Source organism: Oncorhynchus keta, unplaced genomic scaffold (genome assembly GCF_023373465.1).
Source record: "Oncorhynchus keta strain PuntledgeMale-10-30-2019 unplaced genomic scaffold, Oket_V2 Un_contig_19769_pilon_pilon, whole genome shotgun sequence".
NCBI classification, from domain to species: Eukaryota; Metazoa; Chordata; class Actinopteri; order Salmoniformes; family Salmonidae; genus Oncorhynchus; species Oncorhynchus keta.
The window spans coordinates 12,795-31,645 of NW_026281655.1; the positions used below are offsets into that span (position 1 = coordinate 12,795).

General features: G+C 42.6%; 1 protein-coding gene across 1 annotated transcript; it reads left to right on the forward strand.

The window, feature by feature from the left end:
- The first annotated feature begins 1,657 nt into the window (after nucleotides 1-1,657).
- On the forward strand, nucleotides 1,658-11,726 carry LOC127920519 (zinc finger protein 501-like). Its single transcript, XM_052504573.1, has 4 exons — nucleotides 1,658-1,850; nucleotides 2,304-2,401; nucleotides 2,534-2,711; nucleotides 9,903-11,726. Exons 1-4 carry the CDS (start codon nucleotides 1,685-1,687, stop codon nucleotides 10,919-10,921), a joined length of 1,461 nt encoding a protein of 486 aa, XP_052360533.1. The 5' UTR covers nucleotides 1,658-1,684; the 3' UTR covers nucleotides 10,922-11,726.
- Nucleotides 11,727-18,851: the final 7,125 nt, after the last annotated feature.

Below are 18,851 nucleotides of genomic sequence, written 5' to 3' on the forward strand. Positions count from 1 at the left end.
GCACATAGATGCAAGAAGGAATACAACGTGTCTGTAATGAAAGTGAACTGTGTTTATGCATGATCAGGGGTGTATTCATTCCACCCATTCTGTTGACAAACGTTTAAATGGAACAAAACGGGGATAAACATACCTGAATTTGTGCAGTGATATCTCTATTTCAGCTAGATGCAGGCGAGAGTGTGCAAGGAAGTATTGAATTTGTCACTGTCTGTCTATGTGTCACTGTCTGTCATCGCAAAATTTTCTCTCGACCTGTGTGAACCTACATTCTAAACATTCATTCATAGGCTAGGTTGCTACCTCATGATGGGTATAGGGACAATTAGAGTATCATGTAGTAGCCTAAACCTATTGCTGTTACATTGAACAGGGTGAGGGACATATGAATGACAGTCATCCAATATACTGTAATAGAATTAAGGCCATGCTCATGAAAAAACACATCGTCCTGCCTCATCTTAAACGGCACAAACCACCACTGTTTGGGTGGTGGACCACTCTTGGTACACATGGGAAACTGTTGAGCTGAAAAACCCAGCAGCGTTGCAGTTCTTGACACAAACCGGTGCGCCTGGCACCTACTACCATACCCCGTGCAAAGTAACTTAAATATTTTGTCTTCCCCATTAACTCTCTAAATGGCACACATGCACAATCCATGTCTCATGTCTCAAGGCTTAAAAATCCTTATATAACCTGTCTCCCCCCTTCATCTACACGGATTGAAGTGGATTTAACTAGTGACATCAGTAAGGGATCATAGCTTTAGCCTGGATTCACCTAGTCTTTCTAAGTCATGGAAGGAGCAGGTGTTCTTAATGTTTTGTCTACCCAGTGTAAAGCACTACAGATAATCAAGTGCTATTTGCATGTGATGTGTTTGTTCTGTTGTTTACAGGATGATTTGTATCTTATAGAGCGTGGCTTTAAGGGAATAGTATGGTCACATGTAGATAAAAAAGAATGTGAAAAATTAACAGAGAAAATGTATATCAACACACTACCTATTCATATAAGTATTTATTAATCATCTACATTTTCATATTAGCTTCTACGTCTGTGTACAGGAACGTATTATTTGGAAGAGAAAATATATCAGCTTATTGTTAAATAATTATGACGTTCTTTCCAATACAAAAAGTGTAGTAACTATTGTTTTCAAACTGCGTTACCCACTCCAGTCAGCAGATGGCGATGAGCGTCTTTCAGGTGATGATTCTCCGTGACGTATAATGGACTGGACGGACGCTTCTTCAGGAACAACAAGGCGGATACTCTTAACCAGGTCGGTACCAACATAAAACTGAAAGATTGACGCTTTAGACCATGTTAATGTACATTATCTAATCTCAGTGTTTTAAACACAGTTCTGTTAAAACTGGTTAAAATATTGACGATTTTTAGACCATGTTAATTTGCTTGTTACATTTACTGAGCCGAGCACTAGGCTATTCGCTAATGTTAATCATCCCTGCTAATGAAGAGGAGGTCTGCGTTTTAATGTACATTCAATTTGACGTATCAACTGGTTCAATTTGCAAACGTGTTAAAGATTGATACTGAGCCTAGCACTAGGCTAGACATTAGCTAATGTGTTTTAGCTAGCTGGCTAACATCCCTGACCATGAGCTCACTAAACTACATGAGTTCCTCCCTTGCTAATGAAGAGGGTGTCTGCTGTATGGAGAAAGAATCTTTCAGAATGAAAAAGGAGGAAGAGGAGGCTGTTATAGTGAAAGAAGAGAAAGAACCGTTTAGAGAGGAAGATGATGCTATCTCAATAAAGGTGAAGGAGGAAGACGTTTTGGGGGTGAAAGAGGAAGAGACGGAATATCAGATTAACACCAGTGAGTACTGTCTTCAACAGGGACACAAACTATGCCGTTGTTGAACTAATGTGTGGTTTTAAAGGGGCATTCTACTGAAGTTCTACACTTGAATATGTTGTTCAGTACTGTAGGAATTGTTAAAGGGTCGATATGCCATTGGTTCATATATTTGAGGGACTTTTCAATTAGATGTATTGAATTTTCCATGTGGTCTATATTGAAGTTCCCCTCATCTAATATAACAGGCTTTTAAAATTCTATATTGGTGCATATTTTCTACTTAAAATAACAAAGGGACGCAAAAGCCACCCATTTCGTGGAACGACCCTTTTACATTTGCATCACAAACACTGTTTTAGGAAATCATGATGAAAGTGGCCATTTTAGACATATGCATGCCTCTTGTAAGACTCTATGATTGCAATAGATGGTCATAAGTTTACCATCTGTTTGATGTCCTCGTTCACACAGGAGAGAGACATGACTATCGTGGATCCTCTGGGGAGCCTCAACAGCATCCTGATGCTGACGAGGAAGAGAAGAGTCTCTCCAGATCAGAACACCAGATGGTACAGCTTGGTCTGGTCTAGCAAACAGCTTTCTCTCGCTTGGGGGCTGGGTTTCTGTAAATCACTTCATGACAACAGTGACATAAGCATCCATAATGATGTGCGTCTGTGTCCCCTCTTTATGGTTACCAGGACAACGCTAGCCCCTCCTCCCTCCCGGAGTCCCCGTGTCGTGCCTCTCCTGGTAGCACGTTACTGCTGGGTATGAAGAGGTTGTCTGTGCTGCTGGTGGACTGCAGGAAAACAACGGGGCTGAGTGGAACTGTGAGAGGAGGAGAAGAGAGGAAAGGATCAGATTTGACTCATCAAAGTAAGTGCTGTAGTTCAGTTTGAACAAATAAATAGATCTGCCCACTGGGATCTGTTACCAGGACAACCAGCAGAGTTCTGTTAGTTGACAGGAAGATAGACTGGTATCTGTTACCAGGGCAACCAGCAGAGTTCTGTTAGTTGACAGGAAGATAGACTGGTGTATATGGGTGTTATGGATTCTGCCAATGAAAAGAGAGAAACCAATAGACCATATAAAACCTTGATGAAAGTTACCTTTAGAGGGAAAGTTTCAAGATGATGTAAGGTGCTTGTTTTACAAAACCGTTTCCATAAAACATTATGGATGTTACCACCTGTCTTTCTTCAGAGAACCATTAACTTCTGACATAACACCCAGTCTCTTTCACTTCCTATCACTACTTTAATGTCTCCATGTTCAAAGTTTTGCCGATTCCAACAATGGAAACAATATTTGTTGGTCCGTGGTGTGTAATGACGAGCAACCAGACGTTGCTCATGACACGTTTATGAAATTGCTTATCCCAGTTACTAATAAGCATGCACCCATTAAGAAAATGACTATAAAAGCTGTTAAATCCACGTGGATTGATAAGGAATTTAAAAATGGTATGATGAAGAGGGAGGCAAAAGATATTGCATATAGGTCTGGCTGAATATCTGATTGGCAAACCTATTGGAAATTGAGAAATCATGTGACTAAACTGAATAAAAAGAAGAAACTATGAAACAAAGATAAATGACATGAAGAATGATTGTAAAAAGCTTTGGAACACCTTCAATGAAATTTTGGGCAAAAAAATCAACAATGACATGTTGTCATGGTGTCTGACAACGTGGATGGAAAATGATTGAGGATAATAGCGGCCGATATTGCCAGTTCTATTCACATTATCTTCAATTTAAGCCCACTAGAAAGTGTGTTCCCTCAGGCTTGGAGGGAAGCTAAAGTCATTCCACTCCCCAAGAATAGTAAAGCTCTCTTTACTGGCTTAAATAGCCGACCAATCAGCCTGTTACCAACCCTAAAGAATGGTGTTTGACCAGATACAATGCTATTTTACAGTAAACAAATATAGACTTTCAGCTTATAGGGAAGTTCATTCAACAAGCACAGCACTTACAAATGACTGATTGGCTGAGAGAAATTGATGATAAAAATATTGTTGGGGCTGTTTTGTTTGACTCATTGTGGCTTTTGACATTATCGATCATAGTCTGTTGCTGACAAAAAAGTATGGCTTTACACCCCCTGCTATATTGTGGATAAAGAGTTATTTTTTTAAATGTTAAGAGCAAATTATTTTTTTCAATGACGGCCTAGGACTGCCTTGTTCAGGGGCAGAACGACAGAGTTTTTTACCTTGTCAACTCGGGGATTCGATCCAGCAATCTCTCGGTTACTGGCCTACCGCTCTAACCGCTAGGCTACCTGCCGTACCAGAGCTACCTGTCTAACAGAACACAGTGTTCTTTAATGGAAGCCTGTACAACAAACTCAAGGTAGAATCAGGAATTCCCCAGGGCAGCTGTTTGGCACCTACCTTTTTCAATCTTTACCAACAACATGCCAATGACATTTGAGTAAAGCCAGTGAGTCTATGTATGCGGATGACTCAACACTGTACACGTCAGCTACTACAGCGACTGAAATGACTGCAACACTTAACATAGAGCTGCAGTTAGTTTCAGAATGGGTGGCAAGGAATAAGTTAGTCCTAAATATTTCTGATTACCTTAAGTTACATGGCCTACTATGCTAATTCTGTAGCGGTATTGTTAGAGGGGGGTAAATATGAAGATTTTGTTGGTGCGCCAGGCAGGTATTAACCCTAGTTATTAAAGTTAGTTATTACCTATTATAACATTATTATTATTAGAATAGTAGCGCTTCCAGACACATTCTAAACATGATGGAGACTTAAAGGAGGACTGTAACAGCTCATGATGAAGCATTATGGAGTCTTAAAGGAGGACTGAGCATCTAATTATGAAACTAAAGGAGGACTGGAGCATCTAATGATGAAACATTATGGAGACTGATGAAACATTATGGAGGAGGACTGCTAATGATGAAACATTATGGAGTCTAAAAGGAGGACTGTAGCATCTAATGATGAAACATTATGAGTCTGAAAGGAAACATCTAATGATGAAACATTATAGAGTCTTAAAGGAGGACTGTAGCATCTAATGATGAAACATTATGGAGTCTTAAAGGAGGACTGTAGCATCTAATGATGAAACATTATGGAGTCTTAAAGGAGGACTGTAGCATCTAATGATGAAACATTATGGAGTCTTAAAGGAGGACTGTAGCATCTAATGATGAAACAGTTGAAAGGAGGACTGGAGCATCTAATGATGAAACATTATAGAGTCTTAAAGGAGGACTGTAGCATCTAATGATGAAACATTATGGAGTCTTGATGAAAAAGGAGGACTGTAGCATCTAATGATGAAACATTATGGAGTCTTAAAGGAGGACTGTAGCATCTAATGATGAAACATTATAGAGTCTTAAAGGAGGACTGTAGCATCTAATGATGAAACATTATGGAGTCTGAAAGGAGGACTGTAGCATCTAATGATCAAACATTATGGAGTCTAAAAGGAGGACTGTAGCATCTAATGATGAAACATTATGGAGTCTAAAAGGAGGACTGTAGCATCTAATGATGAAACATTATGGAGTCTTAAATGTCACGAACCAGCTCAAAGCCCGTAACAAAGGGAGACACCATGGAGATAAGGAGTAGCAAAATATATATTTATTAACTAAAGCAACTAAGTATAATATACAATGGTGTGTGTAATCAGTCATCAGTAGTGTAAGTGAGTGTTTTGCATGAATGTGATAATGCAGGGTGATGAAAGGTGCCAAAGCAAACAAACAAAAGGCCACCAAGAACCACAACACAATCTACAAAAGGTGTCTGCATGGAGAGAGTCTCCTCCATGAATGTGGAAGAGGTCTATTTATCCTGGGAGACACCTGGCCCAGGTGTTTCCCATGTAGCTGACGACTCTCCCAACTCTGCCCACCGGCATCCTAATAAGGAAACCTCCTCCCAGCTGCCCACTGCACTGAGGCTAGGAAACACGGTCTCCACCGATAAATCCATGATTATCGAAAACTTCAATAAGCACTTCTCAACGGCTGGCCATGCCTTCCGCCTGGCTACTCCAACCTCGGCCAACAGCTCCGCCCCCCATAGTTCCTCACCCAAGCCTCTCCAGGTTCTCCTTTACCCAAATCCAGATAGCAGATGTTCTGAAAGAGCTGCAAAACCTGGACCCGTACAAATCAGCTGGGCTTGACAATCTGGACCCGCTATTTCTGAAACTATCTGCCGCCATTGTCGCAACCCCTATTACCAGCCTGTTCAACCTCTCTTTCATATCGTCTGAGATCCCCAAGAATTGGAAAGCTGCCGCAGTCATCCCCTCTTCAAAGGGGAGACACCCTGGACCCAAACTGCTATAGACCTATATCCATCCTGCCCTGCCTATCTAAGGTCTTCGAAAGCCAAGTCAACAAACAGGTCACTGACCATCTCGAATCCCACCGTACCTTCTCCGCTGTGCAATCTGGTTTCCGAGCCGGTCACGGGTGCACCTCAGCCACACTCAAGGTACTAAACGATATCATAACCGCCATCGATAAAAGACAGTACTGTGCAGCCGTCTTCATCGACCTCGCCAAGGCTTTCGACTCTGTCAATCACCATATTCTTATCGGCAGACTCAACAGCCTCGGTTTTTCGGATGACTGCCTTGCCTGGTTCACCAATTACTTTGCAGACAGAGTTCAGTGTGTCAAATCGGAGGGCATGCTGTCCGGTCCTCTGGCAGTCTCTATGGGGGTGCCACAGGGTTCAATTCTCGGGCCGACTCTTCTCTGTATATATCAATGATGTTGCTCTTGCTGCGGGCGATTCCCTGATCCACCTCTACGCAGACGACACCATTCTATATACTTTCGGCCCGTCATTGGACACTGTGCTATCAAACCTCCAAACGAGCTTCAATGCCATACAGCACTCCTTCCGTGGCCTCCAACTGCTCTTAAACGCGAGTAAAACCAAATGCATGCTTTTCAACCGATCGCTGCCTGCACCCGCATGCCCGACTAGCATCACCACCCTGGATGGTTCCGACCTTGAATATGTGGACATCTATAAGTACCTAGGTGTCTGGCTAGACTGCAAACTCTCCTTCCAGACTCACATCAAACATCTCCAATCAAAAATCAAATCAAGAGTCGGCTTTCTATTCCGCAACAAAGCCTCCTTCACTCACGCTGCCAAGCTTACCCTAGTAAAACTGACTATCCTACCGATCCTCGACTTCGGCGATGTCATCTACAAAATGGCTTCCAACACTCTACTCAGCAAACTGGATGCAGTCTATCACAGTGCCATCCGTTTTGTCACTAAAGCACCTTATACCACCCACCACTGCGACTTGTATGCTCTAGTCGGCTGGCCCTCACTACATATTCGTCGCCAGACCCACTGGCTCCAGGTCATCTACAAGTCCATGCTAGGTGAAGCTCCGCCTTATCTCAGTTCACTGGTCACGATGGCAACACCCATCCGTAGCACGCGCTCCAGCAGGTGTATCTCACTGATCATCCCTAAAGCCAACACCTCATTTGGCCGCCTTTCGTTCCAGTACTCTGCTGCCTGTGACTGGAACGAATTGCAAAAATCGCTGAAGTTGGAGACTTTTATCTCCCTCACCAACTTCAAACAACATCAGCTAACCGATCGCTGCAGCTGTACATAGTCTATAGGTAAATAGCTCACCCATTTTCACCTACCTCATTCCCATACTGTTTTTATACTGTTTTTATTTATTTACTTTTCTGCTCTTTTGCACACCAATATCTCCTCTACCTGTACATGACCATCTGATCATTTATCACTCCAGTGTTAATCTGCAAAATTGTATTATTCGCCTACCTCCTCATGCCTTTTGCACACATTGTATATAGACTGCCCATTTTTTCTACTGTGTTATTGACTTGCTAATTGTTTACTCCATGTGTAAATCTGTGTTGTCTGTTCACACTGCTATGCTTTATCTTGGCCAGGTCGCAGTTGCAAATGAGAACTTGTTCTCAACTAGCCTACCTGGTTAAATAAAGGTGAAATAAAAAAATAAAAATAAAATAAAACAAGAACAGAGAGAATACGGCAGACAGAGTGGGAGGGTCGTCACATAAAGGTGCCCCTTAGTTTCAAGAGTTAATGTGCCATAAGAGGTTTTAATGTGTTTGAGCCAATCAGTTGTGTTGTGACAAGGTAGGGGTGGTATACAGAAGATAGCCCTATTGGGTTAAAGACGAAGTCCATATTATGTCAAGAACAGCTCAAATAAGCAAAGAGAAGCAACAGTCCATCATTACTTTAAGGACCACCACAAGAATGGAAGATCCAGAGTTACTTCTGATGCATAAGTTCATTAGAGTTACCAGACTTAGAAATTGCAGCCCAAATAAATGCTTCACAAAGTTCAAGCAACAGACACATCTCAACATCATCGGTTCAGAGGAGACTGTGTGAATCAAGCCTTCATGGTCCAATATGCTGCAAGGAAACCACAACTAAAGGACACCAATAAGAAGAAGAGACTTGCTTGGGCCAAGAAACACGAGCAATGGACATCAGACCGGTGGATATCTGTCCTTGGGTCTGATGAGTCCAAATTTGAGATTTTTGGATCCGAGCGTCATGTCTTTGTGAGACGAGGAGTAGATGAACAGATTATCTCCGCATGTGTGGTTCCCACCGTGAAGCATGGAGGAGGAGATGTGATGGTGTGCGGGTGCTTTGCTGTTGACAATGTCAGTGATTTATTTATTCAAGTCACAGCATTCTACAGCTATATGCCATCCCATCTAGTTTGGGCTTAGTCCCACTGTCATTTGATTTTCAACAGGACAATGACCCAACACACCACCAGGTTGTGTAAGAGCTATTTGACCAAGAAGGAGAGTGATGGAGTGCTGCATCAGATGACCTGGCCTACACAATCCCCCGACCTCAACCAATTTAAGGTGGTTTGGGATGAGTTGGATCGCAGAGGTGAAGGGAAAGCGGCCTACAAGTTCTCAGCATATGTGGGAACGCCTACAAGACTGTTGGAAAAGGATTCCAGGTGAAGCTGGTTGAGAGAAAGCAAGGGTGGCAACTTTTGAAGAATAAAATATATATTTTGATTTAACACTTGTGGTTACTACATGATTCCATGTGTTTTTTAATAATTTTGATGTCTTTATTATTCTACAATGTAGAAAATAGTAAAAATAAAGAAAAACCCTTGAATGAGTAGGCGAGTCCAAACTTTTGACTGGTACTGTACATTAAATTCCCTAACAGCTCCAGTGGACATTCCTGCAGTCAGCATGCCAATTGCCCGCTCCCTCAGAGATCTGTGGCATTGTTGTGTGAACAAACTGCACATTTTCGAGTAGCCTTTTATTATCCCCAGTACAAGGTGCACCTGTGTAATAACCAAGTTGTTCAATCAGCTTCTTGATATGCCACACCTGTCAGGTGGATGGATTATCTTGGCAAAGAATAAATGTTGACGAACAGTGAAACATCCAACACTTTACATGTTGCGTTTATATTTTTGTTTTTTGTTGTTACTATCAGTTTTAGGAACATTTACCCAAAATATGACATCAGCGATAATCAAAATGTTGAAAATCTGTGAATGTCTAAATAAGAAATTGGTCCATTTAAACAGCAATGTGTCGAACCCTTTCAACTACAGGGAGATGTTACTGATGTGCTTTGTATCTGTGACGTAAAAACAAGTTTTGGACTTCCACACAAAATTACTTCTTTAGTTATTTTATGTTTAAGGAAGTGTGTAGGTCACATTCTGTATCATACAGCTATGAATGTTATATATTTAGAACCACCTGTTCAATTGGAATCCAGTGACGTCTGTGTCTTCAGTGTCCTAGAACTGTCTAGTGTTTTGTGTTCTGACTTGTAAAACAGGATGAATAAGTAATGTAAACATAGCAGTAATTACCAGGAAGCTCTACATTTGTTTTAAAATCACACTAAGATTGTTAAAACTGACCTCAGGTTATTGAGAGGTCTGATTTAGGATTTACCCTCGCAGCAAGGTTGTTTTATCATGTGCTTTCATTCGGGTCTCTATTTAAAAATAACACTGTCTTTGGCAGGAGAAAGGCCAGACTCAGAGGAACCAGAGCCAGGGACGTCCAAACCAGCAAGACGACACCAGTGCTCCCAGTGTGAAAAGAGTTTTAAACAGAAAGCACATCTGAAAACACATAAGAGAATACACACAGGGGAGAAGCCTTACCACTGCTCCCAGTGTGGACAGTGTTTCAACCAGAAAGCACACCTGAAACAACACGAGAGGATGCACACAGGGGAGAAGCCTTACCACTGTTCCCAGTGTGGAAAGGGTTTCAACCAGTCAGGGGCGCTGAAACAACATGAGAGAATACACACAGGAGAGAAGCCTTACCACTGCTCCCAATGTGGAAAGTGTTTTGGCCGTTCGGGGGAGCTGAAGCTACATGAGAGAATACACACAGGAGAGAAGCCTTACCACTGCTCCCATTGTGGAAAGTGTTTCGTCAGTTTGGGGGAGCTGAAACAACACGAGAGAATACACACAGGAGAGAAGCCTTACCACTGCTTCCAATGTGGAAGGTGTTTCAAACAGTCGGGGGCGCTGAAACAACATGAGATAATGCACACAGGAGAGAAGCCTTACCACTGCTCCCAATGTGGAAAGTGTTTCGGCCGTTCGGGGGAGCTGAAACTACATGAGAGAATACACACAGGAGAGAAGCCTTACCGCTGCTTCCAATGTGGAAGGTGTTTCAACCAGTCTGGGGCGCTGAAACAACATGAGAGAATACACACAGGAGAGAAGCCTTACCACTGCTCCCAATGTGGAAAGTGTTTCAACCATTCGGGGATGCTGAAACTACATGAGAGAATACACACAGGAGAGAAGCCTTACCACTGCTCCCAGTGTGGAAAGTGTTTCAACCGGATAGGAAACCTGAAACAACATGAGAGAATACACACAGGGCAGAAGCCTTACCACTGCTCCCAATGTGGAAAGTGTTTCGGCCGTTCGGGGGAGCTGAAACAACATGAGAGAATACACACAGGAGAGAACCCTTACCACTCCTCCCAGGGTGCAAAGCTTTTGCCCATTTAGGAAGCCTGAAAGAACACATTAGACTACACACAGAGAAGAAGGCTTAGAAAAGCTCAGACTGGGAAAACATATTACTCATAACAGTCATTTAAACGTCATTAGAGAATCCACACAGGAGAGAGAAATTACTTCTCTTAGCGTGTATATTGATATACATCACATTGACTTAAAATTAATCAGAGAACATACACAATGCTCCCGTTGTCTTATATTGTTGACTGACAATGTGTTTACCTGTCTTTACCAGATGAAATTAAATGGTACAGGGTATACTCAAACATATATTTGTTTGTTTTTATTAGAAAACATGAATTGAATATGGAGTCTATCAGTTTGAATATAAAGAAGATCAGGTTCCTTCTTTTAAACTGTCCTTTTTTAAAACTCTTTGTGTGTGTTTATCTGGGTGTGTCATTCCTCCAGCACTACAGATAATCAAGTGATATTTGGATGTGATGCATTTGTTCCATTGTTGACATTTGCATTGTTGGACCACTGAGGATTTAATGAAATGAAAATGTTCAGACTCTGTAATGGAAAATGTTAATTGTTTGTGTGTCCACATAACTGAGTATGTGACTAACCTTGTGAAACTGTCCTATTATAAGCTCCTGTTCTTGGGACTATCATCCTGTGTTGCAAACCAATTTGCACCTGTGTCCTTGTATGAATAAAGTCCCACCCAGGAACAGGAAACTATAAAGATATTTGCTAATCACTCAATGCTTCAGGAATTCAGACTGTCTACACTGCGCTGTGTAACTGTTATTCTCTCTGAGCTCAGAAATAAAGAATCTTGGTTTGACTTGGACTCTGTGGTCTGGATACATGCCAACAAAGACCACAACTGCTTCAAACAATGGGAGTGGCTACCATTGACCACCACACTTTCTTTCATAACCAGGAAGCCCATGTTGAGCCATCAGTGTTCTCACTATGGAAGAGGGAGCAGGAAGCCATCATCCAGTCTCTCAGAAAACCATGTTGAGCCATCAGTGTTTCACTATGGAAAGGGAGCATAACGTCATCAGTCTAAGAAAACCATGTTGAGCCATCAGTGTTCCCACTATGGAAGAGGGAGCAGGAATCCGTCATCCAGTCTCTTAAGGACAAAGGTGCAGCACTGGTGTTAGTAGCTGATGACAGAAGTGACAGCCTGGACACAAAACAAAGTTTGACGCGATCAGTGTTGTTGAGCAGAGAATCAACCAGAGTATCAATCAGGTTGTTGAAGTTATTCAGGTACATAATACATTTTATTTGTTTAATTCTGTTTTATTCAATTAGAATAATTTACTCTGAATGAGAACAGGCACATCTGTGATCTTTATGCATTATAACATCGATTGACTAAATGATGACGTTGACAGATTTGTAGTAAAACCAGGTTTGGAGTCAAATCCATTTCATTTCCAGTCAATTCAGAAAGTAAACCAAATTCCACATTTTCCTCATTGAAAACCATAGAAGAGAATTGGAATTTTCAGTTTACTTCCTGAATTTACTGGAATATTCTAAAATTGATTAAATTTGGAGGTTTTCCTCATGAATCTGCACAACAACACCCTATAATGACGAAGCAAAAACAGGTTTTTGAAATGTTTGCAAATGCATTTAAATATTAAACTGAAATATCACATTTAAATACGTATTCAGTGGTGCTAACTCAGTGCTTTGTTGAAGCACTTTTGGCAGTGATTATAGCCTCAAGCCGCCTTGGGCCATAACACTACAATCTTGGCACCCTGTATTTGTCAATAGGAGTTTCTCCCATTCTTCTCTGCAGATCCTCTCAAGATCTGTCAGTTTGGATGGAGAGCGTCACTGCGCAGCTATTTTCAGGATTTCTTCAGAGTTGTTCGGTCGGGTTCAAATCCGGGCTCTGGCTGGGCAATTCAAGGACATTCAGAGACTTGTCCCAAAGCCACTTCTATGTTGTCTTCGCTGTATGCTTAGGGCCGTTGTCCTGTTGGAAGGTGAACCTTTGCCCCAGTTTGAGGTCCTGAGTGCTCTTGAGCAGGTTTTCATCAATTATCTCTCTTATATAGCCTCCACATTGACTCTGTACTGGTACCTCCTGTATATAGCCTCCACATTTACTCTGTACTGGTACCTCCTGTATATAGCCTCGACATTTACTCTGTACTGGTACCTCCTGTATATAGCCTCCACATTAACTCTGTACTGGTACCTCCTGTATATAGCCTCCACATTGACTCTGTACTGGTACCTCCTGTATATAGCCTCCACATTAACTCTGTACTGGTACCTCCTGTATATAGCCTCCACATTGACTCTGTACTGGTACCTCCTGTATACAGCCTCCACATTGACTCTGTACTGGTACCCCTGTATATAGCCTCCACATTGACTCTGTACTGGTACCTCCTGTATATAGCCTCCACATTTACTCTGTACTGGTACCTCCCTGTATATAGCCTCCACATTTACTCTGTACTGGTACCTCCTGTATATAGCCTCCACATTGACTCTGTACTGGTACCTCCTGTATATAGCCTCCACATTAACTCTGTACTGGACCCCCCTGTATATAGCCTCCACATTGACTCTGTACTGGTACCCCCTGTATATAGCCTCCACATTGACTCTGTCCTGGTACCCCTGTATATAGCCTCCACATTGACTCTGTACTGGTACCTCCTGTATATAGCCTCCACATTGACTCTGTACTGGTACCTCCTGTATATAGCCTCCACATTGACTCTGTACTGGTACCTCCTGTATATAGCCTCCACATTGACTCTGTACTGGTACCTCCTGTATATAGCCTCCACATTGACTCTGTACTGGTAACTCCTGTATATAGCCTCCACATTGACTCTGTACTGGTACCTCCTGTATATAGCCTCCACATTGACTCTGTACTGGTACCTCCTGTATATAGCCTCCACATTGACTCTGTACTGGTACCTCCTGTATATAGCCTCCACATTGACTCTGTACTGGTACCCCCTGTATATAGCCTCCACATTGACTCTGTACTGGTACCCCCTGTATATAGCCTCCACATTGACTCTGTACTGGTACCTCCTGTATATAGCCTCCACATTGACTCTGTACTGGAACCTCCTGTATATAGCCTCCACATTGACTCTGTACTGGTACCTCCTGTATATAGCCTCCACATTGACTCTGTACTGGTACCTCCTGTATACAGCCTCCACATTGACTCTGTACTGGTACCTCCTGTATATAGCCTCCACATTGACTCTGTACTGGTACCTCCTGTATATAGCCTCCACATTGACTCTGTACTGGTACCCCTGTATATAGCCTCCACATTGACTCTGTACTGGTACCCCTGTATATAGCCTCCACATTGACTCTGTACTGGTACCCCTGTATATAGCCTATATAGTTGACCCTCCCCTTTTCCCCTCAGAACAGCCCCAATTCATTGAGTTATGGACTCTTCCTGTAAAGTGTTCCACAGGGATGCTGGCCCATGTTTACTCCAATGCTTCCCACAATTGTGTCAAGTTGGCTGGGTGTCCTTTGGGTGCAGTGGGGTTCCTCAGAGGAGGAAGGGGAGAACCATCGTCTTATATTAAAAATATTTAAAAGCTGTTTTTAAGATAAAACTAAACTAAATATAATCACGTCACCAAATAATTTATTAAAACATACTATTTTGCATCCTCCTCTAGGTACATTGACTTCAATACAAAACCTAGGAGGTTTATGTTCTCAAGGCTTCCATATGACTTACACTGTTATTATGACAACTTCCGGAGGACATCCTCCAACCCATCAGAGCTCTTGCAGCATGAACTGACATGATGTCCTTGTTAAAGGCAGGCAATACGTTTGACCTCATCTTTACTAGATGCTGTTCTTCCACATAACCTCATTGCAACTCCCCTCCAAGTCTCCGACCACTACCTTGTATCCTTTTCCCACTCGCTCTATACCAAACATCTTCCCACCTTCCTAATCCGGATGGTATTGGTCCCAACCTTCCTCTTTCCCCTCAGAACTCCTCCTCTTCCATCCTATCATCTCTTCCCTCTGCTCAAACCTTCTCCAAGGGATCTCCTGATTCTGCCTCCTCAACCCTCCTCTCCTCCCTTTCTGCATCCTTTGACTCTCTATGTCCCCTATCTTCCAGGCCGGCTCGGTCCTCCTCCCGCTCCGTGGAAGGGAGAACTCATTGCGAGCTCACAGTTAGGGCTTCAGAGCCCGGAAATGGTAAAATATTTCAAAGCCTCCCTGCGGACCTGGCATAAATATAATCACATCCCTCCTAAACATACATTTTCCTCCTCTGTCTCTGCTGCTAAAGCCACTTTCTACCACTCCTAAATTCCAAGCATCTGGTTCTAACCCATAGGAAGCTCTTTGCCACCTTCTCCTCCCTCCTGAATCCCCCCCTTCCCTCTCTGCAGATGACTGATGTCAACCATTTTGAAAAGAAGGTCAGCGACATCCGATCCTTGTTTGCTAAGTCAAACGACACCGCTACAGTTCTGCTAGCACTGCAGTGCCTACCCTGTGCTCTGACCTCTTTGATCTCTCTCCAGATGAAATACAATAGTTGAACAGTTTTGAACAAATTATTTTATTCCAACAATGAAGGAGCTCGACCCTATCCCCTCCTCTCTTCTCCAGACCATTTCCGGAGACCTTCTCACTTACTTCGCTCATCAACTCATCCCTGACCGCTGGCTACGTCCCTTCTTGTCTTCAAACAGAGCGAGAGTTGCACCCCTTCTGAAAAAACCTAGCTCGATCCCTATGATGTCAACAACTACAGACCAGTATCCCTTCTTTCTTTTCTCTCCAAAACTCTTGAACGTGCCGTCCTTGGTAAGCTCTCCCGCTATCTCCCTCAGAATGACCTTCTTGATCCAATTCAGTCAGGTTTCAAGACTAGTCATTCAACTAGACTGCTCTTCTCTGACTCATGATGGCGCTAATATGCTAAAGCTAACAATCTCTCCTGTGCTTCATCCTTCTAGAAATGGTTTGGATTGTGAACCATCAGATTTCTCCACCCTCTCCGGTTGACATCTCCGGCTGATGCCACGTTGTGCATTGAAGTACCAGACAAAGGGAGAAGCTGATACCAGGTGGCGTGGCAAGAAGGAATCTGTCTGTAATGAACGCGCTGTCACCACTGGTGTCCCCAGGGCTCTGTTCATTCCCTATTCTGTTGACAAACGTTCAAATGGCTCTGTCATAACCTACATGGTCTCTCCTATCATTGCTATCAGACGACACACAATTAATCTTCTCCTTTCCCCTTCTGATGACCAGGTGGCGAATCGCATCTCTGCATGTCTGGCAGACATATCAGTCATTCTAAATCACATAGGGAGTTGCTACCTCATGATGGGAACCTAGGGACAAGACGGAGCTGCTCATTCCTAGGGAAACTGCCTGTTCCATGATCAGCCATCACGGTTGACATCTCCATTGAATGACCTCCTCCCAATATGCTGCTAAGAATTGGCGTGATCCTGAAAAAAACACCCTGTCATTCTCAACTAACATCAAGGTGGTGGCCCGTTCCTGAAAGGTTCATGCTGAAAACATCCGCAGCGTTGCTGACCCTGCCTCACACAGGAAGCGGCGCAGGTCCTAATCCAGGCACCTTGTCATCTCCCGTCTGGATTACTCAACTTCGCTATTTTGTCTGCCTGTGCCATTAAACCCCTACAACTCATCCAGAACGCCGCAGCCCGTCTGGTGTTCAATGCTTCCCAAGTTCTCTCACGTCACCCGCTCCTCCGCTCTCTCCACTGGCTTCCAGTTGAAGTCGCATCCGCTACAAGACCATGGTGCTTGCCTACGGAGCTGTGAGGGGAACGGCACCTCAGTACCTCCAGGCTCTGATCAGGCCCTACAGATAACAAGGGCATTTGCATTCATCCATTTCTGGCCTGTTGCCTTACAGGAATGATTTGCTCAGCTTTAGTAAAACGTGCTGCTCTTCCCCAATGGTGGAATAGTATCCCTCACATGCCAGACAGCGGAGTCAATCACCACCTTCCGGAGACACCTGAAACCCCACCTCTTTCATACCTAGGAAGGATTTATTAATCTTCTACATTTTCATATTGAGATGCACTATTGTAAAGTGGCTATTCCACTGGATGAAAGGTGAATCACCAATTTGTAAACAATTATAAGAGCGTCTTGCTAAATGACTTAAATGTAAATGTAAATGTAATGTCCAACCAATGAAAGGATCAGCCGAATGTATCTAGTACTGAAAGCATAAGCTACAGCTAGCTAGCACTGCAGTGCATAACATGTGGTGAGTAGTTGATTAAAAGAGAGAAAATGCAATAGTTGAACAGTTTTGAACAAATTATTTTATTCCAAAATGAGGGAGAAGCGAGAGAGAGATATTTCGTCATTTAATTTCCACTTTCAGTTTCACTTACTTAGCTAGCAAATGCAGCTATCTCGTTTAGTCTACTCAAACACTTGGCTCAAACAGAGCGATGCTATGTTAGCTAGCTGGCTATGACTATCCAACACAACACTGGAACTCTTCCAAGTCAAGGCAAGCTTTGGTTTTACTAATTTATTGCCACTGGGACCTGCCAAGGTAAGTGCTAAACTGCTTACTGACTGTACACTGTAACGTTACTGCATGATTGTAGCAGGTTTACTAACGAGTTAGTTCTATTAGCTCTGTTGACTATGATGTTATTTTAGCTAATATGGTGACAACAATGTAAGCTGTGTGTAGCAATTATGAAATGGTTTGGCTTGGAAATGTTTTTTCTCCTGGTGACATACAGCTGATGTGTTGTGCATTGAAAGAATCTTTACAGAAACAAAGGGAGAAGGTGATAAGAGGAGAGCACATAGATGCAAGAAGGAATACAACGTGTCTGTAATGAAAGTGAACTGTGTTTATGCATGATCAGGGGTGTATTCATTCCACCGATTCTGTTGACAAATGTTTAAATGGAACAAAACGGGGATAAACATACCTGAATTTGTCCAGTGATATCTCTATTTCAGCCAGATGCAGGTGAGAGTGTGCAAGGCAGTATTGAATGTGTCATTGTCTGTCTATGTGTCACTGTCTGTCATCGCAAAATGTTCTCTCGACCTGTGTGAACCTACATTCTAAACTTTCATTCATAGGCTAGGTTGCTACCTCATGATGGGTATAGGGACAATTAGAGTATCATGTAGTAGCCTAAACCTATTGCTGTTACATTGAACAGGGTGAGGGACATATGAATGACAGTCGTCCAATATGCTGTAATAGAATTAAGGCCATGCTCATGAAAAAACAAACCGTCCTGCCTCATCTTAAACGGCACAAACCACCACTGTTTGGGTGGTGGACCACTCTTGGTACACATGGGAAACTGTTGAGCTTAAAAACCCAGGCAGCGTTGCAGTTCTTGACACAAATAGATGACAGCCTGGCACCTACTACCATAGCCCGTGTGTAACTTAAATATTTTGTCTTCCCCATTAACTCTCTAAATGGCACACATGCACAATCCATGTCTCATGTCTCAAGGCTTAAAAATCCTTATGCCCAACCTGTCTCCCCCTTCATCTACACGGATTGAAGTGGATTTAACTAGTGACATCAGTAAGGGATCATAGCTTTAGCCTGGATTCACCTAGTCTTTCTAAGTCATGGAAGGAGCAGCTGTTCTTAATGTTTGTCTATCCAGTGTATAGCACTACAGATAATCAAGTGCTATTTGCATGTGATGCATTTGTTCTGTTGTTTACAGGATGATTTGTATCTTATAGAACGTGGCTTTAAGGGAATAGTATGGTCACATGTAGATAAAAAGAATGTGAAAAATTAACAGAGAAAATGTATATCAACACACTACCTATTCATATAAGTATTTATTAATCATCTACATATTCATATTGAGCTTCACGTCTGTGTACAGGAACGTATTATTTGGAAGAGAAAATG

Coding starts and splice junctions, on each gene's coding strand:
- LOC127920519 (XM_052504573.1), top strand. CDS start 1,685: ATGGAGAAAGAATCTTTCAGAATGAAAAAGGAGGAAGAGGAGGCTGTT. Junction 1,851..2,303: donor GGAATATCAGATTAACACCA/GTGAGTACTGTC, acceptor TCGTTCACACAG/GAGAGAGACATGACTATCGT. Junction 2,712..9,902: donor ATCAGATTTGACTCATCAAA/GTAAGTGCTGTA, acceptor TGTCTTTGGCAG/GAGAAAGGCCAGACTCAGAG.